The 26,792-nt window shown below is 42.1% G+C and overlaps 1 protein-coding gene across 7 annotated transcripts in view; it reads right to left on the bottom strand.

Moving 5' to 3' along the window:
* The window catches only part of NCOA2 (nuclear receptor coactivator 2), a 286,213-nt gene that overhangs the window by 76,302 nt on the left and 183,119 nt on the right, over positions 1-26,792 (bottom strand). For all 7 annotated transcript variants that reach the window (XM_025265272.3, XM_025265275.3, XM_025265270.3 and 4 more), the window contains 2 exons: positions 20,204-20,308; positions 17,517-17,689 (listed from right to left, as the gene is read on the bottom strand). In XM_025265272.3, coding sequence (XP_025121057.1) covers positions 17,517-17,689; positions 20,204-20,289 — 259 coding nt within the window. In that variant the 5' untranslated portion in view covers positions 20,290-20,308. The remainder of the gene's footprint in view (positions 1-17,516; positions 17,690-20,203; positions 20,309-26,792) is intronic.

Here is a 26,792-nt window from a genome sequence, read left to right as displayed (position 1 = left end):
ACATGGCTCTTTATATTAAGAACTATCCTAGTTAGAAGCAATAGGTTATACCAGGCTTTATGGAACTGGTCCATGAATCTCTTCACCAAAACTGTATTGTTTTGATGGAAAAATATCCTCCATTCCAAGCAATTAACTTACAAATAAACCTTGGGTGGGGGGATGGTTTTTAAAGTTGAAAATTCTCTGTCTTTCTTAAGAAACCATGGCAAGAAGGGAAAAAAAAAAAAAGGACTCATTCAATCACAAGGTAAATACGTTCATATAACAAAAGACAAACGTTATTTCTTTCACTTCTGACAATCTTGGTTCTCTAACAATATTCCAAATAAAATATACTATATGTTATTTTTTTCTCTAATCTGACATAAAGGATCTATAAATCGAAGATAGTCTATCAAAAGGAAAAAAGTTCTTAAGAGAAGGTGAACTTGGTTTTGGGGGTGGCAGAGAACACTCAGGTCTAGTCCAATAGGGTTTGCTTTTCTGTTTTCCCTTTCCCTTTTCTCCTTCTATCACTGTAATAAGACATATAAAAACTTTGAATCTGACAAAATGGTGGAATGCATATACCTGTCTGATGTATACAGTCTTAAATAAAAAGGATCATCAGTCTACTGAGAAGTACTTTAGGTCTCAAGAAATAGAAGCTACAGATTCCCCCAGACAGCTCAGGAATTCTGCCCTGCCCTCCATGTGGCTCTAATGGGAGTGGAAGGTATCTCAGTTATGAACTTAGGTGAAGAAGCACCATGCTGAATGTCAACGTTATTCATTTCACTTTTCTTCCAAAAGACTGGATGCCTTATTTCCAAGACTGACAGGCCCAAAAGGAACCTAACTCTATTACAGGTGATCATGGTTCTAGCATTCTTAAGAGCTGGATGCAACTCCATTTTAATGAACAATTTTCGTCTTCTGGGTACAATTTTCTGTGACCATGTTTGAAATGGGGCTTTCTTTTGCTCGAAATGACAGGAATGAGAAACATAAGGCAAAAGTACCCTTTCAAACAGCTCTGGATATCTAAAATGCTGTCTAAATATCAGAAACCTAATAAAACCCATTTTCCAGGGGAAAGTCGGCACCGCGCATTCCTCCTTTTCAGAACCCAAGTTAAAACACTTCTATGTAGTCTTGTATACAGCGAGGTTCCCAGGTGAAACACAGCCTTCATAGCCAGTTTCTTCATATTACTCTCGGTCAGTAACAAGGTGAGTATGGGGGTGGTCTGAACGACTGTCAGTAAAATCTGTTTTGTTCCCAATATACTCCCTGAAATGGGAGCGGACAGCTGAACAAGTCAAAAGTGCTGTTCTCTAGAGATTTTTTCTTGTTTACTTGCTGAATTGTGTCCAACTCTTTTGTGACCCCATGGACTGTAGTCCACCAGGCTCCTCTGTCCACGGCCTTCTCCAGGCAAGAATACTGGAGTGGATTGCCATGCCCTCCTCAAGGGGATCTTCCCAACCCAGGGATTGAACTTGCATCTCCTGAGGTTCCTGCATTGGCAGGCAGATCTCTAGAGGTTACACTGTACAAACAAGATAAACAGAGAAAACGAGGAACATTCTCTCTGACACAATAATTCCTCATCTGCTCACATCAGGGTACAAAATGAATGCTTAAAAAAAAAAAAAGCTTGATATCCAATTTTCTGGCTGAATACCAAGAAGTCTTTTTTGGCCTAGACAGCAATTTTCTATTTTCTTGGGATCTTTTATCAATTTTTTTTTCCTGACAAGAAAAGCAGAGCTGCCTTGAATGTGTATATCATCTTCTGAAATAGGAATCTGCAAAAAATATTCTTCCTAGGAGCTAAGCCCCAGTCTCTCAGTATATCTTAAGTTCAACGGATGACATGCTTACCCAATTCTCTCGTAACAACTCCTTCCAAACAGAAGAAAGCGAGTAACAGTGGGGTAGCAAGTTTATTCTATTTGGCTCCACTGGGGATACTGCGTGTGAAACTCAGTAGAGATCTGGATTTCAGTTCGAGTCAAAACACTTGCACTTAAACTCTAGGTTCCCCTTCTAGAAAATGGAGTTAATGATAAACCCACCCTACAGGGTGCTGCATGGATGAACTGGGATGATGATGTGAGTAAACGACTGCCCAGCACAGTCAGCACCCCACATGACATGTGTAAGCTCTCATTTTCACTATGGACACTGACCCTTTTGCTTTTGACCTAGTAGAGATTATAAACTTTGCTAGTACCTAGAGAAAGATCTGTTTTGTAGCGCCCGAAGCTGATACAATTAGAGGGAAGAGACTCTCTTTAAGAATACAAAATTAGGGGACTTCCTTGGTGGCTCAGAGGATAGGAACTGGCCTGCCAATGCAGGAGACATGGGTTTGATCCCTGGTCTGGGCAGATTCCACATGGCCTGGAGCAACTAAGCCCGTGCGCCACGACTACTGAAGTCCGCACGCCCTAGAGCCTAGAATCTCAACAAGAGAAACCACCGGGGTGAGAAGCCTGTGTACCACAACCAAGGGTAGCCCCCGAAAACCGGCACAGCAACGAAGGCCCAGCACAGCCAAAATGAAGCCAAAGAATACAAAATTAAGTATGATTCTCATTCTTTGTTATAGAGAATGAGAAGAGAAACAGCAGATGCTAGAGGTCTGCAGAAGATTCAGACTTCTTTGGGCATCTCTTTAGGTGATTATCTGAAGTACTTAGGAAAAAGCTCTTCCTTAAGCAAATGCAGTTTCTCCATCGAGAACCTCACCTCATGGGGATCAGTGCAGGAAGAGGCCCTGAACCTTAAGCTTCATTAGCTTAGTGGTAATTTTGCCTTTGAAAGTAAACAATGTAAATTCACAACATATTTCCTATACATAAATTTTAAAATGCATTTATTTTGTTGCTCTGTGCAGTATGTGGGATCCTAGTTCTTGGACCAGGGATCGAACCTGTGCCGCCTGCAGTGGAAGCATAGAGTCTTAATCACTGGACCACCAGCGAAATCCCAATATTTCCTACAATTTTTATGTCATTCATCTGCCTCTTGGAAAAATGTGAATTCTCTGAATACACAGCAATAGTATTCAGAAAGTTTTCATGCCTATGCGAAATTCTTTTCATGGGTCAACAACATCTTAGCATCTTTTTCTTTGCATCCTTTGATACTGAGATATAACAATATAGAAAATGACAATATAGAAGTAAGTTATTTATCAGCAATTAAAGAAGCCTGGTTAGAAACGCACAATGTTTAAACATACAGGAACCTGGAGTGGAGGCACTTACAACCTAGACTGGCTGTTTATTGTTACAGTTCCTCAGTTTACATGCCTCATAGCCCTTGACTGCAGTCCCCGTAAGATTTAAGATATTTAACAGAATCACACCTAATCCCCAATCATCAAAATTTCTTCTGTGAATAATTCATGATAAAACTGCCCTGAAAGATCCAGCAGCATCTATTACAAATCTTCATTTTGGCTTTTAGAGTGTTGCTTTTGGAGTTTCTCTGTAGATCAACATTTCCTCTCATAATAAACAAAGGCAAAGTTGAAGACCTGCCCACCATTCTCAGAGTGAGGTATGGGACACAGTATGTATGGATATATTTATACAACATGCTTTTAACACTGCTCAAGAAAAAAATATAGTAGCTTTTTATTATTTCCCGCATGGCAGACGTCAATATACTCTTGGAGATCAAAAGTTCTATTTCTTACCTTCTCTGTTTATCCCAGTCTCTCTTACATCTATATTCACCCACCTATCACAGCACTTACTGACTAGCTATAATCATTTCTTCTTTTTTTTTTTTAAATAATCACTTCTTCTTTTGCTTAGATCCAAATGCCAGCTTTATCATGTAATAAATGTAGGCACCGCTCTCACTCTAGGCTGAATTCCCAAATCAGGGAGAAGGAATACATTTGCTGAGGACAAGGTACTCTAAAAAGGCCTGAATAATTTCTTATTCTGAATGAGTCCCTAGATGGTGGGGACAGCATTGTGCTTCTCTTTCTACCTCTGATGACTTGCGCAGCATGTGGCATGTAGAAGGCATCCAGATATGATTACTGAGTTAATAAGAGTTCATCAGGTGTAAGTACAGTTGTGGCATGGTCCCTGGGCATCTCCAGACTACACCACTGGGATTTACTTCATGTGATGCTATTTCAAACAGTCATAGTAGTTTAATGATGAAGGTCCTGACTTGCCTTCTTTTCTTCCCTCCACTAGTCTACTCATACTTTCTTGAAGCATATGAAGAAAATCTGAATTTCTTGTTGCTTTCACATATTTTCTAAACCCTAGTTTTTGTCAATTATTAATATAAAAACTTGTTAAATATCCTTACTTGCAAGAATATAAAAACGAACAAGCTGAGAATTCCCTGGTGGTCCAGTGGTTAGGACTTGGTGCTTTCACTGTTGAGGACCTGGGTTTGATCCTTGGTTGGAGAACTAAGATCCCACAAGCTGTGCTACCAGGCCAGGGAAAAAAAAAAAAAAAAAAAAAATCACTCCCCCTGCCCCAACCAAAACAATAACAAAAACCTAAACAAGCTCTGGTTCTTCCATCAAAAAGTTTACACTACACGGTCATAGGGACTTTTTTTATTTTTATTTTTTTTAAAGTTTAAATGATTGTATTACATGCCAAAATGAAATAAATATCTGCAGGAAATCAGCATTGGTACCAATGGGGATGGAATCATAGAAGACAGACAGACAGAGATGAGTTAAGGTGAGAAAAGATAAATGAGTTGCTCTAATAAATTTATTAGAATAAAAATGGGGAAACTGAGGGGTAGAGGTGTCATGGGACATGGTGAGGACCTAACAGAGACGACGGGCTGCATATGGTGAGCAGGGAGAGGGGAAGGCCAATACAACCAGGACCCAGGTGTCTAGCCTAGGGTGAGCACAAAACAGGCAATGACGACATGCCCTGGCACTGAGCACAGATCAGACACACCGTTCTAATAAGGAGACAGAGAGGAAAGCAGTTGTTTGAAATCTGGGGCACCCAGGGGTGATGCCTGGCAGGAAGCTGAGAAGCTGGATGATGGGGGACTGAATGGCAGACTGTGGGGAGTGGGGACTGGCCGAGACCCTCAGTGGGCATCTGCGCAATGACAGGTGTGGCAAGGTCTAAGACGGACAGCGGACAGGATGCAGCAGATGTGAGGCTGAAGGATGCAAGTAAGTAAAACTGATGAAGGAAGGGGTTCAGTTGGGAACAGAAAGAAGGCCAAGGGTTAGATGAGGAAGAAAAGCCAGGGAATAAGCATGAATAAGAGTACAGACCCAAAGTAGAAGTGTTTTCAGGACAGCTGGTCAACAGTGAGACAGCTATTGAGGAGCACATTTAAAGGTAAAAATTTTATGTTATGTATGAAAGTGTTAGTTGCTCAGTTGTGTCTGACTGTTTGCGACCTTATGGACTATAGCCATCAGGCTCTTTTGTCCATGGGATTTCTCGGGGAAGAATACTGGAACAGGTTGTCATTTCCTTTTCTAGGGGATCTTCCTGACTCAGGGATCAAACCCACGTCTCTTGCATCTCCTGCACTGGCAGGCAGATTCTTTATCACTGTGCCACCTGAGAAGCCATTAATCATCAGGGAAATGTAATTCAAAATCACAGTGAGATGCTACCTCACACCCAGTAGCATAGGTACTATCGAAAAACCGGAAAATAGCAACTCTTGGTGAGGATGTGGAGAAACTGGAATGCTTCTTCACTGTTGGGATGATTATAAAATGGTGCAGACACTATGGAAAAGATTATTATGGGTCCTCAGAAAATTAAAAACAGAAATACTGTATGACACAGCAACCCCACTGCTGGATATATATTCAAAAGTATCAAAAATAAGGTCTTGATGAGTTATTTGCATACCCATGTTCAAGGCAGCATTATTCACAATGGCCAAGATGTGGAAGGAAACTTAATGTTCAATGATGGATGAATGGGTAAAAAAATGTGGTAAATACACACAATGGAGTATTATTCGGCCTTTTCAAAGATTATCATATGCTACAGCATGGATGAACCTTGAGGATATTATGCTAGGTTCGACAAGTCAATCACAAAGAGACCAACACTACATGATTCCACTTATATGTGGCATCTAATCAAAGTTAGAGAAACAGAAAGTAGAAGGTGGTTGCCAGAAGTTGCAGGGAGGGGAAATGGTGAGCAGATCAATGGAAAAGCATTTCCATCACGCAAGATGAAAAATGTCTAGGTCTGTTGTACAACAATGTATATACAATTTAAAATACAATAATGTATACTTGAACTGTTAAGAGGGTAAAATTATGATGTATATATAGTTTTTGCCACAGTTAAAAACTCACCAAACCAGAATATAAGTCTTCTTGGGAGGACCAATTAAAATAGTTGCCTGTAGAATAATTTATTACTGGATAATTCATCTCAGTCTGAAAACTAGCTGAACCTGTAGTACACAAAGACTGTCACATCTCCCTCTTTCTCGTTCTACCAGTACAACAGGTTGGGAAAACAAACCAAAACCAAAACACAAAAAACCTCAGAAAAATCGTTAAAGCCTAAACCAACCAGAGAATGACAACAATAAAAAGAACAGCCAAACAGTGGCATTTATGCTATTTTTAATCTATTCCTATATTAAAACCATTTTTAATTTAACTTATATGCAGAGTACATCATGCAAAATGCCAGGCTGGATGAAGCACATGCTGGAATCAAGATTGCCAGGAGAAATATCAATAACCTCAGATATGCAGATGATACCACCTTCACAGCAGAAAGTGAAGAACTAAAGAGCCTCGTGATAAAAGTGAAAGAGGAGAGTGAAAAAGTTGGCTTAAAACTCAACATTCAGAAAACTAAGATCCAGTCCCATCAATTCATGGCAAAAAGATGGAGAAACAATGAAAACAGTGAGAGACTTTATTTTCTTGGGCTTCAAAATCATTGCAGATGGTGACTGCAGCCATGAAATGACGCTCGCTCCTTGAAAGAAAACCTAACGCCAACCTAGACAGCGTATTAAAAAGCAGAGACATTATTTTGCCAACAAAGGTTGGTCTAGTCAAAGCTATGGTTTTTCCAGTAGTCATGTATGGATGTGAGAGTTGGACATAAAGAAAGCTGAGCGCTGAAGAACTGATGCTTTTGAACTGTGGGTGTTGGAGAAGACTCTTGAGAGTCCCTTGGATTGCAAGGAGATCCAACCAGTTGATCCTAAAGGAAATCAGTCCTGGATATTTATTGGAAGGACTGATGCTGAAGCTGACACTCCAATACTTTGGCCACCTGATGCAAAGAAAAGACTCTGATGCTGGGAAAGATTGAAGGCCAGAGGGGAAGGGGACAACAGAGGATGGCATCACCGACTTGATGGATATGAGTTTGAGCAAGCTCCAGGAGTTGGTGATGGACAGGGAAGCCTGGCGTGCTGCAGTCCGTGGGATCGCAAAGAGTCGGACATGAATGAACAACTGAACTGAAAATCACTACACATAAATTAAATTGGGGAAGAAAAAGAAAGGCCCACAAGAAGCCTCATTGGAATAAGATGAGATAGAACAAGAGATGATATGAGATTCAAATCTATACTGGCCGGGAATTAAGAAGTTCTTCGTAAGACATGGGCCCTGAAGAATGAAAACAGTAGGATTCTAATGGGAGTAGACACCAACAGGGAAAAGGAGGCAGTCCAGAAAGGGAGGAGAGTTTGAATGATACAAATGCAAAAAAACAACTACAAAAAACCCAACAAAAAAACCCCCACCAAGGATGCGCTAGCAACAGTCAGCACTCTAGGGAAGGCATCTTAGGGAGGACTTACTGATGACAGGGAAGGCAGGAGTGTGGCCCTGGACAAGAGCAGTCAGACGTGGATACTGGTGAAGGGGCCATTGGATATCCTCTCACTCCTCCTTGCTGTGCTCTACCCACCCTACCCCAGTGGCCTATCAAGGTGGGCAGTGGGCAATTGGCCGACAAGGAAGAGGGGGAGAAGCGTTCCAGGCAGGAGACATAGAGGCCACGAAACACGGGCATTGGTGGAGCCAGCACACGTCTTCTAGAAGGGGATGCAAATTCAGGCGGTTGTGGAATGGAGCACAGAAGCGTACAACTTGGTGCGGACAGATCACGGTGCGGGACCTGGGTGTGGTGGTGAGGGTCTTCCTTTGGATTCTGTCATAGTCTCCTGGCAGCTGTTAAAGTTGTGACAGGAGGTTCAAGCTGGTGTCCCTTCAGGGTGGTGGGGGTTCAGCGAGTATCTTTAGCTGATTCTCGTGGAGGAAAGGCTGGGTATTGCTCCCTCAGGCACAGTGGGAGATACCACTGCTCCCAAGCCCTGCGGTACCAGGGCTAGGGGCGATGTGCTGATGCACCTCCTATGCGCCAGTCAGGGGAAGGCTGACATGGGGGTCAGGGGGCTGACGCTCAGCCTAAGGGTCCTTACCTATGTGCCCACAGCTTCTGAATGACGCTGTGCCTTTAGGCCATCAAGGGCAATGCGATAAGAAACTATAACATTTTATATTTAAAAATGTCTCGGACTTCTCTGGTGGCTCAGTGGTAAAGAATCCGATGCAGGGGACTTTGATCCTATGCAATGCAGTAACTTTGAGCCTATCCGAACCCAATGCAGTGAGTTTGATCCCCGGTCCAGGAAGATCCCTCATGCTGTGAGGCAACTAAGCCGGTTGCCACAAGTACTGGGCCAGCACTCTAAAACCTGTGCTGCACAACCAGAGAAACCAGAGCAATGAGAAGCCTATGCTCTGCAACTAGAGTAGCCCTGCTTCCCACAACTGGAGAATGGCCACATGCAGCAACAAAGACCCAGCACAGCCGTCGACAAATCTTAAAAAAAGAACAAGTCTCCACCTTTGTGTCCGAACCTGCACATCTGAGTTTCTGATTGTGTTTACTATCATGCTCTGTCTGCCAGGCTCTCTGCTGGTGTTTGTGGGTCTCTCTTGCTGCCTTTCTATCTGTTATTTTCTGCCTGTCACTTCCTTCTGGCTCTTTCTAGGTCCCCTCCACAACTTATAAAAATATATGAAAGGCTTTTTAAAAAAAATGTTGTTTCTTGTTACACACGAATGAGACATTTTATAGTTCTCATGTTTTCACTTAGTTTTTATTCTTGTTGTTGTTTTATTAATTATGAGCTTTCTACACCCCACCCACTGGAATCAGCAGCATTCAAAAAAATGAAAGAAAAAAAAAAAAAAATAGGGACTTCCTTGAGAGTCCAGTGGTTAAGACTTTGCTTTCCAACGCAGGGGGTGCGAGTTCGATCCCTGGTCAGGGAACTAGTCTACATGCCTCAAGATCAAAAAACCAAAACATAAAACAGAAGCAATATTGTAACAAATTTAACAAAAACTTTAAAAATATGTTTAACCATGTTAAAGAGAAGCTTCTCTTCCTAAAACAGGGTATCTCTAGTGTCTGAAGACCACAGTAGGCGACATCAACAGAATTCTGCTGGAGTTGGTTAGAAATTTCTCATTTTATGTCACTTTCTCCAAATTATAAAATTGCTTCTGGTCCTGGGCTGACTGTCCCATTTGGCCCTGACCTGCCCTTTTCAGCCTCAAAGCCAATCAAATGCTTTAATCCATCTTTCTGTAGGCAAACAGTCCAACATTGCACACACCTGCTGCCACACAGGGCTTCGAGCATGTCTTTGCTCTGCTCCCTGTTGGAAAGCCTCTCTCCTTTCCTCATTCCCACTCTCTAGTCTATTACATCTTACAGAGAGGCCCATGTCTACTTTGCTGTCCTCCTTGAAGCCTCCACCCGTGTCAGTGCACACAACTAACTCCTGCTGTGCCTTTGTGGCCCGCAGCTGCTTGTGTACAAGCTGATTTCCCTCCAAACGAGTGAAAGACCCAAGGAAAAGAACCAGGTACTTATCGACTGTCGGATTCCCCATTAATGAATAACATTATATAATGCATATAGTATTTACTCAGTAAAAATTTTATGGAATAGATGTTTGTTCTGGAATGAAATCAACACACACAGTATAGTGTCAGAATTTCTCTTCCTAACAGTGCAAGGTGAGCAAGAAAACAAGAGACGCCTGTCTTCTATTAGTGTGTGGAAGCCAGTTTAAGTCTTGAAATGAGAGCTCATGTCATAAATTGTTAAAATCCTAAAGCATTAGAGCACACTGAATTATTTAAATCCTTTTCATCTGAAAGCTGTTAAATATAAAAAAAAACTTCCATATACTTAGGGGGGAGAAAAAAAAAAACCCAAACCAAGGAGCTCCTATGAGGAATGAAAGCAAGAATTCCAGTCAGCTCACTAATTTTAAGGATTTCACTCATAGTATGAGCCATTAATCCACATGAAATTCTGAAAGTGAATTATATGCAGATCAGTGGAAAAATCCCTGGAGGAGGAAATGGCAACTCACTCCAGTACTCTTGCCCAGAGAATCCCAGAGATGGAGGAGACTGGTGGGCTACAGTCCACAGGGTCGAAAAAGTCAGACACAACTGAAGCAACTTAGCACGCACAGTGGAAAAATATTTTATCTTCATTAAGGAACTGTAATATCAAGGATATATTGTTGATCCTAGGGGTATTCTCAAACAAGGAAATAAAATTCCTTCCTTTCTGGATGCATGGAGACCTGTTAACAGTTTCAAGTCTTCAAGAGTAAGTTAGGGCTGGATTTGTTCCTGTGTTGAAGTAAATAAGGAGGAAATGAACTCTGCTAAGACTCTTGCCCTCTTTAGTTCTCCTTAAAACAAGATGCTTGAAACTGCCACTCAGGTAACAGGGATAGGAGGGGAGCCCACATGGTGCCGCGGGGGCAACAGAGCCTGGGAAGGGGTGCAGACAGGGTCACAGCAAGCACTAGATTTTGTTTTTCTTTTTTTTTTTTCGGGCAGGTTGCAGAGCTTGTGGGATCTTAACAAGGGATGGAACCTGGGCCCTGGCAGTGAGAACATGGAATCCTCACCACTAGACCACCAGGGAATCCCCAAGTATCATATCTCTGAGCTTTGTCTCTGAATAGATAGCTTCGAAAGGTCTGTTTAAAGTATCTGTGATAAAACAAAAAGCACCAACGTTGTCAGTAATAGTATGAAGGCTTAAATCTGTAGTAGAGAAAACATCCGAAAACAACTTGCGTCCTTATCAATACTGAATCCTTAGCAAGAAAGCCAAGATTCATTTGGATGAGGATGCCAAGTCCAGTCCATGGAATTCTCCAGGCCACAATACTGGAGTGGGTAGCCTTTCCCTTCTCCAGGTGAGAAGAGTAGTAACTACTGTTGAGGAAATCTCTCTATCTGCCAAGCACGAGATTAGATCCTTTATAAACACACTGAACAGACTTCATAAGACTGATGTACAGTGGACATTATCATCCCCTTTTTACAGATTAAGTAAAGGCCCAGGGATGTTAGGGAATTTAGATATAGTTCTACAGTGGTAAAGAGGGAGACTGGGTTCATCTGATTTTAAGTACACCTCAAGCTGTTAATGAGCTTATTATATTGATGAACTTATTCTACCAGCTGGATTGGTGCTCGCCCTGGACTATGACACAGTCTACTCTGTTGGCCCACTTTTATGTCTGTCTGGCTGGCTTTGGCCATTTAATCATTAGCAGCATTTTTAGAAGAAATAGGATAAAAAAAAGTTGACAGTTGAAATTTAAACTATATGTAGTGTATAAGGGGCCACCATTTTTTTTTTAACTTAGAAGATACATGTTTTTTAAGTCTAGGTCTCCTATTCATTCTCTAACTGATCAAAGATTAGCACCATCATCAATCCTTGCCTGGCAATCCACAACACTGATTTCAGTAGGATGGAATATACGAGGGCACACCCAAGGGACGCGGAGTTCACTCACCTATCTTTCCAGGGCAACGGGTGACTCTACCGTCACCCTAGGGTTTCATCACAGGGAACATAAGCAATGCCTGGGAGCACCACCCCAAAGTCTGATTCACAGATATCCCAGCCCTGGCAGGGATCTTATATCAGAGCCCTTCTGCTTACTCTGCTTGGTGACAGCTATTAGTTCACACCTAGGCGTCAGCTCTGAATAATTAAATTTCCATCACAAGGTCTTCATGTATTTAACATGGGGAAAAAGAAGACTGAAAGGGAACATATAACTTCAATAGGCTCTACATTTTACTTTTACATGCTAGAATTAGGCTGTTTCTATTACTATTTCCTTGAATTTTTATATAATGAGCTTACGAATTTGACTCACCTACATTTAGAATACAACCTGCACACCCCTACACCCACCAGTGGTACACTGGGAAATGCTTAAAAACCAGCTCCTTGGGGGGAAAATAGTAAGCATCAAAATGTTTATTATGAATTTTACTAGTACAAAGGATGTGGAGTATATAATTTACAAGTGATAATAAAATATATGACACCCTCTGTTGCAAATTCCATAGAGCCAAATGATTCTAACAGAATGTTTGTTGACTTTTGCCAAACTCTTGTGTTATAGCTATCTTATGATTACCACTGATGAATGAATAGAGTTCTGACACAAATGTTGCTTGAAATTTTCACTTAGGTTAAAGAATAAGACAAAAGTGAAATCATGAAAATACACGGTCAAGATATTAAACACAGAAATCCAATTGTTTGTCAGTCTGTGACTTTTCCGATGAGCTGGACAATATTTTTATGTATATTTAATGTCAAAATATTAGATGCTAATTAGAGATTTGCAGTGACCACCGTCTGGTATTATATTTCTATCATGTGTCTTATCACATAAGACAAGGGCCTCTAGAGAAGAGGTAATAGTAAAATGTAGTACAATAATTAGGAAATGAGTTTTAATCTTACTTACCTTTTTTTTAATATGTAATTTAATTGTTAAGTCTAAACAATTTTCAATAATGGTTGTGTTTATTAACTGGTTGATAAAATTCTTAAAATTTAACAACTGGCTCTTGATGGTTGACACCAGTTGACTTCAGCACACCACTACCCCTCACTCTCTCTTAAAATACTAATTTTTTATGCTGTGCTCAATTGTAGGGGATGTTTACATGTATGAAGCAATCCATAATCCCAATGCTCTCATACTATAATCAAAATTAAATCATTAGAATAATCACAGTGAGAAACCAGAATGATCTTTTAACAGGTTGCCTGATTCAACAGGGAATTTGCCCCCCAAACTAAGCCTGTACAAATGGAAATTTTTGAAATATACTTTTTCATTTTTATTGCTATCTACATTCAGAACTGTGGTGTTGGAGAAGATTCTTGAGAGTCCCTTGGACTGCAAGGAGATCCAACCAGTCCATTCTGAAGGAGATCAGCCCTGGGATTTCTTTGGAAGGAATGATGCTAAAGCTGAAACTCCAGTACTTTGGCCACCTCATGCGAAGAGTTGACTCATTGGAAAAGACTCTGATGCTGGGAGGGATTGGGGGCAGGAGGAGAAGGGGATGACAGAGGATGAGATGGCTGGATGGCATCACTGACTCGATGGATGTGAGTCTCAGCGAACTCCGGGAGTTGGTGATGGACAGGGAGGCCTGGCATGCTGCGATTCATAGGGCTGCAAAGAGTCAGACACGACTGAGCGACTGAACTGAACTGACATTCAGAAAAATAATAAAAGGGTAAAACAAGTTTCTCCACTGACTGATAAATGTAATGTATCACATCCTATATTCAAATATATGCACTAAAATGGCTTTAAATAAAAGGACAAATGTCTTCCAAATAATACAATTTAGATTATTTTAGAAAAATAAGAAAAAATGTGGCTATGTAGGAGTAATAGAGGAGATATTACCTTAAAAGCCCTTCCCTGATGGCTCAGACTGCAATGCAGAATTCTCCTGCAATGCAGGACACCCAGGTTTGATCCCTGGCTCAGGAAGACTCCCTGGAGGAGGGAACGGCTACCCACTCCAGTATTCTTGCCTGGAGAATTCCATGGATAGAGGAGCCCAGCAGGCTAGAATCCATGAGGTCACAAAGAGCTGGACTCGACTAAGTGACGTTCACTTCACTTAAAGAGGGCAGTGGAAATGTATCAATTATTAGAACTCCCCTCCTGTTTTGGTCACTTTATGCTTCAATTCTACTTTTTTAAGAGTACATGAGTCACCGAGTATTTTCCATAGAAAATTTTAAATTTAAGTTTCTAGCAAAGGAGTGCGAAATTGGACCTAGTCATCCAAAATTAAATCATTTGTACTCTTCTGTGAAACAGAAGCAGTATTAGTCTTCCCAGTTAGGGAAAAAAAGATAACTTACTACTTATGACTATTCTTTGTAATTTATGGCCACAGATTTTCACCATTCACTGGTATACCACCTAGGAAGAAATATCCCGCTTCAGTATTCAAAAGCAGGGGTCATGGTTCAAGTGCAGACTCTGTGTGTGCTTGGTCTGCAGCTATGAGGTCCACGGCTGCATGATGCTCTTGTAGAGCTAGCGTCTACCAAACCTGGGGCTCAGAAAGCGCTTCAGACAAGGGAGGATAACTTATTTAGGTAGCTGGTAACCTCCCCTCCAAATCCCCATCCTTTGGGCCATTTAAAATTATCTTTCATTCTTTGCCTTTATTCCCAAGCCTATGGAATGGGGAGGAGCAGCTGATGGCCGAGCAGACTTGAGTGAAAGCCCCCACCCGGCCGGGCCGAGCTGCCTAAGCTTTGGACCAGGGTGGGTTCCTTTTATGGGAGCCCGCCTTCCAGACTGTGTAGCCTTGAGTGTGGGTCTCATGCAACCTGGCTTAACCCCTCAGAACAGCGAGGGTTTTATTCATGCTACCACCTGTGGCAGGAATACAAATGAAGTCTGGATGATGCGGTAAAGATGACGGTTGGAGTCTATTCACACTGACTGGTAGCTGGGCGGGTGGAAGCGCACAGAGAGAAGGAAGGGTTCCACGCTGTCCTTCGTGCTGCTTTTGAACATTCGCTGGCTGCCAGCTCCTGAGAAAAATCCAGGTGGTGGCACAGAGCCACACAGAGTGTCCGCCTCTGGCCGGCAGAGGCTATGCTGAGTTCTCTGGCCCCAGAAAAATGTGACTTTCTTCAAATGACCCTGTAGGGGAGAGTAGGCACAACCATGTCCCCACCTTTTCCCTCCTCCTTCCATCTGAAAAGGAAGAGCTCACTGTATGAGATTTGAGCATAGATGAAGGAAAAAAGGGGTTTCCCAGGTGACGCTAGTGGTAAAGAACCTGCCTGCTAATGCAGGAGACATAAGAGATGTGGGTTCGACCCCTGGGTTGGGAAGATCCTCTGGAGAAGGAAATGGCTACCCACTCCAGTATTCATGCCTAAAGAATCCCATGGACAGAGAAGCCTGATGGGTTACAGTCCAGGGTGGCAAAGAGTTGGACACAACTGAGTGCCTCAGCACGCAGCACACATGAAGGAAAAAAGATGCCTTTCTTCTGAATGTGGGAAAGATGTCTACTGAATATGTACTAAATACTGTGACAAGTACTTGCTGGGAATGTTTACACAGCTCCTTATTTCTTCAACAACCGTGCAACCTAGAGGCTGTGATCCCCAAATTCTATATGAGGAAACCAAGTCGCAGAGAGTGAAAATAATTTGCTCAGGTTCAAAAAGTTTGTACGAGACAGAACCAGGATTCATGCCTAGCTTCCACCTGGTTTGATTCTAAGGTCCTTGCTCTTTCTAAAAAACAATTTATTAAACTAGTAATAGTCTTAAAATATCAGACTGGTCGAGAAGTGAAAAGTATGCCTGGACTTTTCGTTGGGGTTTTAACTTCTGCTTTTCCTTTTCAAAACACGTTACTTTTCAAATTAATGGGAACATTATTATAAGAGGAGACGTGACAGGGCGTTTATTGTTGCTGCTTCTTGGGTGGTTGTGGTATGCGGCCTTATGATTACACCCACAGTGAAAGTATGGCAGAGTCCCAGCGTGACACATCTGAACGTGTTTTATGGTTTGAAGGGGGGAATACCAAGGTTTTGCAAAACTGTAAAACCTTGTGCAAGACCTTGATAGTAAAACACATACATATGTAACTGTTTTAAAGTGTGGAAGTTTTACCTAAAAATCTGATGTTCGTAAAAATGAACCATTCAAAATCTCCAGAAACATAAAACAAGAAGCTTAGTGATTTCTCCACTGTGATGATATCAGCACCTAGAAATGTGGCAACTTCAGAGCACTGTAACCTAGAACCAGTTATTTCTACTAGAAAATTTTGGGACTATGATTTTATCCATTTGCTCATACCAAACTGAGATGAAACTGAGTTGTTGATAACTAGTGAATCTTAAAAGAAAAAGAAGAAGAAAGAAATTAAGGCGACTAAGGCAGGCATTGAATAGCCTCTCTGTGAAAGCTGCACATTACGATGATATAATTTTAATGAGAAACTGGGAAATATTCCTTTTTAGAGTGGGCTGGTATCAGAATCTGTCTTGTGGATGCTATGTGTATATGTTTCAGTTCTTAGAAGACAGAACTATACTTGTAAAATTACATATATAATTTATATATATAAAACTTAGCTCAATATTATCTGTATGAAAATGGAAAATGTTATGATGAAAATATGCAAACAGGATTTTATGATGGAGGGCAGCAGGCAAAGCTGCAAGCTCACATGTAGAAACAAGACATTATTTTTCTAAAATCTGCCTCTTTTAAATGTTATATAAAAAGCAGATTAAAAAAACAACCCAATATGAACTCCAAGAGGATGCATTCAAAAACAGATGACAGGAGGTAACAATCTCCCTGGCCCCAAAGGAAGGCAGTGCATGAACACTTCGTGAACATATATTGGCCCTGGGCACTAAGATGCTGTTCGTACTTGCCTAATACAATTTTTTTTGGCACTACAAAGTCCGATGTGATTTTTAAAATACTATCTTCTTGAATTTTTTTCTACAGGCAAAAATATCAAAGGAAAGAGGCAGAAAATGAGCTCAGGGGGAAAAAAAAAAGAAAGACAAGAAAAGCCCAGGAAGAAAGCTGTCATGTTCTGTGTTTCAACTTCACAAAAGAGTTCTGTCTCAAGGTTGAGCCTTTCAAATCTCTTGTCATTCGGGATATGAAACTCTAATTTAGTGGCGTGGCCAGTTGAGGTTCAGACTTAAACATGCTGACGAGCTGAAACAAGAGGTGGCTCACTTTCTTACTTCTGGTTTCCATCCTTGCCTGGCTCCTCACTTGCAAATTCTGACAGTCACTCGCTCTGTGAGCTATGAAAATACCAAGGTGGCGTGGGATCAGTGGGCACCTAATTGAGTTTTACTAGATGAAAAGTTACATCACCCTGCCTCACCTTGGCCCCCTCCATCTTTAGCGGATTGCTGAAGTTTATACAGAGGCTATTTATAAACCATTGCAAGTGATACCTGCATTCATCTTGCACTGTGACATCATCTTCTCATCAATAATTTAAGCCTAAGAAATGGATTAAAGGGACTCTGAAGGGATTTCTCACACATGGAGAAACAGAAAGCAACTCAACTCTCCAAAGGATTCATTTGGCCCTCTTACCTTGTTCTTTGATCTGACGAATTTGCTTCACAGTTTCTTTTAAGATTGCACATTTGTCAGGTTTGAAGTTAAAGTTGTCTATGTCATTAAAATTAGCAAAAATCAGCTCTGCAAGTTCTTCGATATATTTATTTTCCTGTTCACGGTTACGTTTCTCGGTGCTCCTTTTGGGGCTATTATGAAAAAGATAAGAATGTTAACTATATCCAAATACAGACGGCAAACAAAAGTTAAATCCTGAATTTTCCCCAGATGTTGCATTTTTCTTTGTTTGTCTTCAAGTCAACCTTGTCCCAATTGGTAATTACAAATTCCCTTATGCAATCATTTGTTCAATGTGTTTAATGTCTCCCACTTGACTGTATGCTTCATAATGACAAGGATGATCTGCCCAACACCGTGCTTAAAGCGACACTTGGTACAAACAGGCATCAAATCTATTATTAAATAAATAAGAGTTTTAGAAATGGAAAGGAGCTCATGCTTATAAAAAATTTAAGATTAAGAAAGGGAAGTTAAACTAGTTATAACAGGAGTAAATAAACTTCACGGCAAAATAATGAAAATAAATCTTCATCATTTCATACACTTCTTTAGGATGTTAACAATTAAACCCAACGGTCTTTTAAAATAATGTTTAAAAAACCACAGTGCAGCTAGAAACAAAAGTGAAACTGACCCAGGGTCTCTGTTAACTGTTCAGCTGAATGACATGCAAAAAGTAAACAAATGGTCCAAGTTCAACTTGAGTTTTAAAACGTTAATGGAAGGGAGGGAAAAATAAAAACTGGCAAGATCTTCTCATCTGAATTTGATGAAAGAGCAAACTTAGAAGTTCCCTTTGATAATTACAGGGTGTTATTTTTTTTTTTTCCTCAAATACAGCACAGAGTCCACTGGATGACATTCTAACAATACAATAAATAAGAAAAGTACACTGTTCAGAGTAGCAGCTTGCTATGTTCTTAATATATAATTATTTGTATGTAATACCAATCTATAAAACTTTGTAATTTGTAATAGAGATTCATATGCTTGCATTTACATATTAGCATTCTTTTCATGAACTAATAAACCTAAGACAGAACACGGTTTCTCTATTTTATAGTGATTGCATGATTTGTCCAAGATCACTCAGTGCCCAGAACTGGGTTTTGCTAAGTCTCATTTTCACTCCTGGCTTCTATTTTCTTAAGTCTGGAGAAAGGAAGGCCATGGCTGCCATGCACTAAAGAGCCAAATTCCAATTCTGGATCCTTCTACCCCTTCCACCTCCCTCCATCACCCCAGCCCCCAAAGATACCAACTAAATGACACACGTGTGAGAAGGGGGAACAGGGGTGGTGGGAGCCGTGCACACCCCTAGAACCAGCAGAACACTGGAAGAGAGGAGGCTCTATTTACCACCCGCCTCCTTGGCCAGGACCGTGGGCTGTGAAGGCAGTTTGGCAGACAGGCTGAAGCTGGCCAGGGAGGACCACGGAATCCAGAGGGTGCACACAGGAGCTGGGGACGGGCTGTAGTGTGGTCAGTGGCCATTCAATCTGCTTATTTTGCTTGGCAACTAGATGGGGAAAAGGCTTTCTGTTCTTTCTTCTGCTCCCAGTGCTCTTCCCTGGTATTCCTCACCCAGTCTTTCATTGGCCATTGAATACAAGTGGCTGTTTAAATGTTAAAAGCATTTACATGATTTAAATCATCAAAAGAGTGAAGTCTCTCTTCTACCTCTGTTCCCTAGTCCTTATTCCCCCCAATAGGTAACAACTCTTGTGTCTCCTAACTACCCTAAAACCATACGGATTTTTATTTTCTTTTTCTATAGAAATGGCAGGATACTATACACATTTTTCTGAATCTTGCTTTTCCTCTGTAACAATATTCTTAAGAAACTGCTAAATATCAACCCATAAAGAGCGTGCTCACTCTTTTTCAGAGCTATACTGTGTGTGGATGTGTCATAGCTATTTACATAGCTCCCTACAAATGTTTAGGGTTTTCCTAATCTTTTGTGTTTATAATCTGTGTTGCAATGAGCAACCTCATATATAAGTCATTTTGCATGTGTCAACATATATCATTGGAAAATTCCTAGAAATGGAACTGCAAGTTCAAAGAAGATATGCATTTATAATTTTAACAGATACTGTGATATTACCCCATATAGAGGTCATAACAACCCATACTTCCACCCATAATATATAACATGAAACTTGTTTTAAAAAATTATTTGTTTTATTCACTGAAGATCCTCAGTCTTCGTAATGAACTCAAAAGCAACAGGATTTAACATTTCATTTCTTGCTCTTAGAAGGAAAGAAAGAGAAAAGGAAGAAAAAAAAAAAAGCTGGAACTTCTTAGCAGCAAACCTTTTTACTATGGGATCTCTTGTCTTTTTGACATTCTAAAAGCAAAAAGGAGTAAAAATGTGAAACATTCAAGATTATGTAGAATAAACTGGTTTTAAGAGTCAGAGTACACAGGGAACCTAGAGGAAGTATGGAGCTTGCCTCTACTTGTAAGAATACAATCTGCAACCGATCAGCATATCTAAAATACAAGTTAAATCATATGTATCCAAAGGCTTGACAGTTAAGGAGAAAAACCAAAGAGAGCATGTGAATCAAGTGTGAAACAGATACGATAAAACCTCAAATCCAAGGCTCAGGTGTGCATGGTGAGAGTCTCACCTGGGTCCGAGCTGGTCAGGACATTCCTTGCGCTTCCGCGTCTCTGCCCTGGATGGGTCAGGGGTGTTTTCTCCCATCCCGCTCATCTTGAACACATATCAGCAACTGAAACAGAAAACACAGAGAAAGCAAGTGAGGAGAGCTGATGGTCAATTCCTAATGAGAAGACTTTTTTTTTTAAGTAACCCTGCTTAAGTTAAACAAATGTCAAGGTGAACAATTAGAAAACAAACAAGCCTACCTCAGTGGGCCCACTCCTGCAACAGGAGCTGTATGTCAACAGCACCTGAACTACGATCTGCTGGCCAGTGTGTCTGCCGCCAGCCTCCAGTTTCAGGAGGAATGGTGCCCCACGTGAGAACTACAGGTGCTGTCAGGGGCTCCTCCCAGTCTCTGTTTGGGGTTGGCCAACATCACATCTGTACTGCAATCACTCACTCGTGACAAACAGCCCCGGGAAGAGGCAGTGCCTCGCCACAAAGCTGTGCTTCCAAATCTGACCAGGTTGCTTTGACACCCCTGTCCTGGCGAGCAACGTCCCTCAAACAGGATCTCCCCCGCCCCCCACCAGGCCCTCCTCTCCCAGTGGCTCCCTCCCTTAGTAGTGACTTCTCACATTCTGCCACCCAGACTCTACCTCCTTCCCTGATTCTAGCTGCTATCACCGAAGGTCTTAAGATGCACTCAAAAGATCAGGAACATTATTGACCTTAGTGGGGGAGGCCATTTATTGGCCCACTTGCTGAATTCCTTTCCCTAAGAAAATAAAAGGATATATAGTAAGAGAATCAGTGTGTTCACATGGGTCATCATGAACACCATCAAAATAACAATTTATATCTGCAAATAACAAGAGCGACAGAGATTTACGTTTCAAAAGAACTATGCAAAAGGACTGGCAAAGATTTTGAGGAAATGGAAGATGGTTATTACTCAAGGTGTTTAATAATTGCTCAGCAGAGAAAAAACCGCAGCCCGAAAAGTTTAACTTAGCATTTAGCAATCTCTCCTTGAGTTCCAATTCTATGCCACTTCCTCCTGCCTTTTGTCCCCCAGGCTTTGAAAACCAACTTCGCCCTCCTTCACTTCCTGCAGTGGCTTCTCATCCTATCCAGCCTGGAAAAATCAGAGGGAAGGGCGAGTTGGGAGAAGGTCAGGGGCTTACAGATGATGCTGGAAGAATGACAGGTCCATTGAGAGCAAGGACAAGGAGGCAGGTGGGCTAGGAGGGCCAGGCAGGCCCGAGGGCGAGAGCACCGTCACACACCCATCCAACTGCCCAGCTGTGCCCAGGCTAGGATCTGGGTGCTCCAGTCAGCACTCTCATGTCTTCTGGCCTCAACTCTGATCCAAGGGGGGAGGGGAATTTTATATATATATATATATATATATATTTTTTTTTTTTTTTTTTTTTTTTTTTGAGGAATCACATGTAAGGAGAACTAACAGACACTGGATCAGTTGAGGGAGGTGGCGCCAATTACATTCTATTCCAGAGGCTGCATCAGGAGGGGACGATTCTGGAAGCCAGTGTGGGAGGTTCCTGATGCTGGGAGTGACGTAACTAAGCGTCAAGGCCCCATGGTGCACTCACAGGTTTGGGCTGATAAGTATAATCTGTGTTTAGTTACTGTTCATTTAGCATTTATTCTGCACCAAGAAATTGCCAGATATAATTTAATCAGCAAAAACAGACTATGAGAAGCTGGAGAGCAAAGTGGCAGGAACCATACCCAAGCTTCACCACGTTAGTTACGGGACGTTAAGAAGTTATCTCTCGTGCCTCGATTACCTTTTCTGTAAAATGGGGATAATCATTATCATCCATAGCACAAGGCCATGGAGCGGCCCAGCAAAGGGTGGAAGCGGGGCTGACATACAGCTCGACATATTCTACTCTTTGCTACAAAGCTACGGTAAGGGGGTGCTTCATCAAAGTAGCCGTTCTTCCTCGAATCACGAGCCACAGGTCAGGTGCGAGAAGCACCAAGATCTGGACTGCCTGGCTCCCACGCTCCAATCCCTACCCCTTCCCTAAATATCATTCATTCATTCCTTCAAACCCTGCCTGCCCGCTGCTGTGACTCAGGCTTGGCGTGTGGGGGCCATGAGAAGGGATGTCTCTCTCTAGAAGAAGATGGGGGAGAGGAGAGAAATCCATGTAGGAGATTTATATAGGAAAAGCTCCACTGAAGAGAAGCAGGTGTCCTTTGTACTGAGACACTCTGCTCGTGGGAAGGAAGCAGGGTCTGAGCTGGGCTGTGAGCAGGTGTGGCAGTTGCTAAGGCATTGCAGGAGGTATAAAAGATGGGGGGCTTCCCTCGTGGACCAGTGGTTAAGAACCCACCTTGCAATGCAGGGGACACCAGTTTGATCCCGAATCTGGGAAGATCCCACATCTGTGGGGCAACTAGACCCCTGTGCCACCACTATCGAGCCTGCACTCTAGAGCCCAAGAACTACAACCAGTGGGCCCACTGGCAGCAACTACTGAAGCCTACCTGTCCGAGAGCTGGTGCTCTGTAGCAAGAGAAGCCACCTCAATGAGAAGCCCGCACGCTGCAACTAGAGAAAGCCCATCCACAGCAACAAAGACCAAGCACAGCCCCAAACAAAAATAAATAAATAAATATTTAGAAGGACAGACGGGGAAGCAAAAACACCAGAACCCAGCTCTGATGACACCTTCCAAACATTCCCTTTCAGTATTTCTCCAGAACCACAATTCCCATGGCTTCACTCACGAGCACGTAAAAAAAAACAACCCCAAACCATTACTCAACCAATCTGACTGAGCTCTCAACAAGTGACCTAGGGGATTTCCACTCTGGAAATAGCTTTCTATGAATCAAAAAACATTTTTATCATCAAAATAGAATCCCCAATCTGTAACAAAATACCCCATATAGAAGGTATATGTGATAAGTTTGTTGATAAAAAAGCCACCACCCCCCAAAAGTATTTAATAGTAATACTATCAGAATGATCAAAAAGCTTCTCAACATTTAGCTAAATTAAGAGACTGATTTACTTAAAAGTCGTATATACTCAGTTTGGGGATTTAACATTAGTGTCAGCATCATCTACTTTTACTTTTCCTCAAATATATATCAAATAATTCTAACTCTGCATGAAGGGGCAGCACTGACGCATTTCAACAAAGCACTGGACAGAAGGGAGGTGTGAAGCCAGGAGCACAGGGTTCTGGTCTAAGTACAATAAAACCGTTTGAGCAGAGTTGTAAAGAACCTGCCTGCCAATGCAGGAGACATAAGAAATTTGAGTTCTCCCTGGGCTGGGAAGATCACCTGGAGGAGGGTGTGTCAACTCACTCCAGCATTCTTGCCTGGAGAATCCCATGGACAGAGGAGCCGAGCAGGCTACAGTCCTTGGGGTTGCAAAGAGTCGAACATGACTGAAATGACCTGGAGTGCACGCATGTTTAATATTTCACTTGAGCTACCTGTGGTAGTTCAAACGGTAAAGTTGTCTGCCTGCAATGTGGGAGACCTCAGTTCGATTCCTGGGTCAGGAAGATCCCCTGGAGAAGGAAATGGAAACCCCCTCCAGTACTCTTGCATGGAAAAATACCATGGATGGAGGAGCCTAGTAGGCTACAGTCCATGGGATTGCAAACAGTTGGACACGACTGAGCAACTTTACTGGTTCACTGGTACCTACCCAAGGCTGGCTCACAAACCACTCTATTTGTAGCTTTAAAACGTCACTCATTTTCTCTTTAAGTTATTTAAATGCCAACTTTCCCCTTTTATTATTATGCGATGGCACCTTAACCCAGCTCCCCTGGAGGCTCAGATGGTAAAGAATCCACCTGCCAATGCAGGAGATGGTTCGATCCCTGGGTCGGGAAGATCACCTAAGAAGGGAATGGCCACCCACTGTAGTGTTCTTGCCTGGGAAATCCATGGAAAGAGGAGCCTGGTGGGCTACAGACCTTGGGGTCGCAAACAGCCAGACACAATTTAGCAACTAGACAACCTTCAACTCATTTCTTCAAAACCTAAAAATTTCAGCTTTTCAAATTTCTTGTTTTTCTGCGTCTGCCCCATATGTCGTCTTTTTCGAGCAACTTCCCTGGGCTATCTGTGTGTGTCCAGGACACATTGCCCGCCAACCTTTAAACCAGCAGAGGGAAGGAAAAGGACAGGGGTGTGTGTAGTCACTGGCCAAGTTGGGGACAGGCGGATGCACTCTGCCAGCTACAGTAATCAGGCTGAGATGCCCCGATTGAATCACTGCTCATCTATGGGGAAAAACACTCTCAGATGGGAAAAAAAGGAAAGAGTGAATTGAGTACTGGAGCAGGGAGAGGAGGGTGGGGAAGGTGATGACAGGAGCAGACGGCTCCTGCTTGCCTCTCTCCTGCCTGCCACAGGGCCAGAAGCAGACGGAACCCCACAGCACACATGCGGATTTCCACTCTGCTCCTCAGCTGGGGAAATGACAGTGACAGGACCCTCATCACACAGAAGAACCAAAGGGCTCTGACCTCAACCTTTCTAACTGATGCTCTGAACCGCCTGTCAAGCCTCAGCTGGCAGTAAGCGCTAGTACTGCATGACAGAACACAGGTGTGCAAGTGTGTGTGCACACGCGTCTAGGTGAGTTAGTTTTTTTGCCACCCAAATAAGAGATAAAACCCAAAGACAGACAGGTCTATGGCTTCGAGTATGCATGCGTGCGTGCTCAGTCGCTTCAGTCATATCTCACTCTATGCATAGCTTGCCATGGGATTCTCCAGGCAAGAACACTGGAGTGGGTTGCCATGCCCTCCTCCAGGGGATCTTCCCGATCCTCGTCTCTCACGTCTCCTGCACTGGTAGGGGGGTTCTTTACCACTAGTGCCTGGGAAGCCCTCCAGTCTGCATGCACACAAAGAAAAATCACTGAAAATAAACTGCCAGGCATAAATTGGGAAATTGGGACCGACATATACATAATACTATATGTAAAGCAGGTAATGTATAAGAACCTACTGTATAGAACACGGAACTATACTCAATACTCTGTAATGACCCAAATGGGAAAAGAATCTAAAGAGTGGCTATATGTATATGCATAACTGATTCACTTTGCTGGGCATCTGAAACTTAACACTGTTCAAATCAACTATACTGCAATGAAAATGTATTAGAAAATAAATTGTATACACAGATGAGTTTTAATGAAATTTTGTAGATCAAAGTTAAATATTAATTTCCAACAAAGGGAAGGAGATGGAGAATACAGAAGGGCAGCATTGAAGCTTTAGACATTTTATTTTGTGAGCAGGTTTAAACTAACAGTTTCTTAAACGGTCTACATGTTTTCAACATTCACATGAAATTAACGTTCTTGAGCATTTCTTTCTGGATTCTGAAATGTTCAGTATAAATCATAAAAACTGAAAATGTCACAAGTAAACTCCTGGGTCGTACCTGAAGGAAATTACAGTCATTGAGAATAAGCCAGTTTCTACCAAATACTGGGGGCGGGGGGGAGGGGGGGTGCGTGTGTGAAAGGACGAGACTGGAAAAGAAGTTTCAGTTTGTCCATTCTTGCTATCTAGAGCAAAACAACAGCCCTGCTGTTACTGATAGCACATCTTCGCTTACATCCTCTGATGTCAGCCTGTACAAACTAGACAGTAGAGCTAAGAACCAATGTTTGATTTTCTTAAAGTAACAATACTTCGGGCAGGGGTGTGTGAGTAAACAGTGTCAGTTTAATGCTTAGCATAATATGATGAAAGCAAAATAATATGTTAACCCTCAACATAGCTTAAAAGAAAAAAAGCACTCTTTTTGCATGAAATTCATCAATGCAGCTTACAAGGTAACAAAGCAGGTGTTCACAATATAACCTCATGCCATTAAAACCAGTTAATCATCCAGAATTCATGTAAACGGTAATGTGTATTTTATCTTTTATCGGTACTGGCCATCTTCCAAACAGGGACTGTAAAACTGTCAGATTTATTACATGCTGAACAAATTCAGTTAAAGAATAAATAAGGATAATACTACTGCTGAAATCCAAATATAATAAGTGATCAAACATCAGATCTCTATTGCCATTTTCAAGAAATAGTTATAAAACATTAGCCTGCTATGAAATTCCTACTTGCAGATGAAATTTATAATGAAAGGATACACAGCGCTGTTGAAACAACTTTTCTTATCAACACCTAACGTGGGGAGGAGCTGGCCGATAAATCACCCAGCTCTTGATACGAGACCAGAAAGGCTTCTATGCCTCCCAAGGCCTTCTGGCTCTTCTAAAACGCTCTCTACAAGATGCTGCTGCTGCTAAGTCACTTCAGTCGTGTCCGACTCTGTGCGACCCCATAGATGGCAGCCCACCAGGCTCCCCCGTCCCTGGGATTCTCCAGGCAAGAACACTCGAGTGGGTTGCCATTTCCTTCTCCAATGCATGAAAGTGAAAAGTGAAAGTGAAGTCGCTCAGTCGTGTCCGACTCTTCGCGACCACATGGACTGCAGCCCACCAGGCTCCTCCATCCACGGGATTTTCCAGGCAAGAGTACTGGCGTGGGTGCCATTGCCTTCTCCGCTACAAGATCAGGTGACAC

This window comes from Bubalus bubalis, chromosome 15, assembly GCF_019923935.1.
Source record: "Bubalus bubalis isolate 160015118507 breed Murrah chromosome 15, NDDB_SH_1, whole genome shotgun sequence".
Lineage (NCBI taxonomy): Eukaryota > Metazoa > Chordata > Mammalia > Artiodactyla > Bovidae > Bubalus > Bubalus bubalis.
The sequence above is the reverse complement of the archived record's forward strand: the minus strand, read 5'-3'. Positions and strand labels throughout refer to the sequence as shown.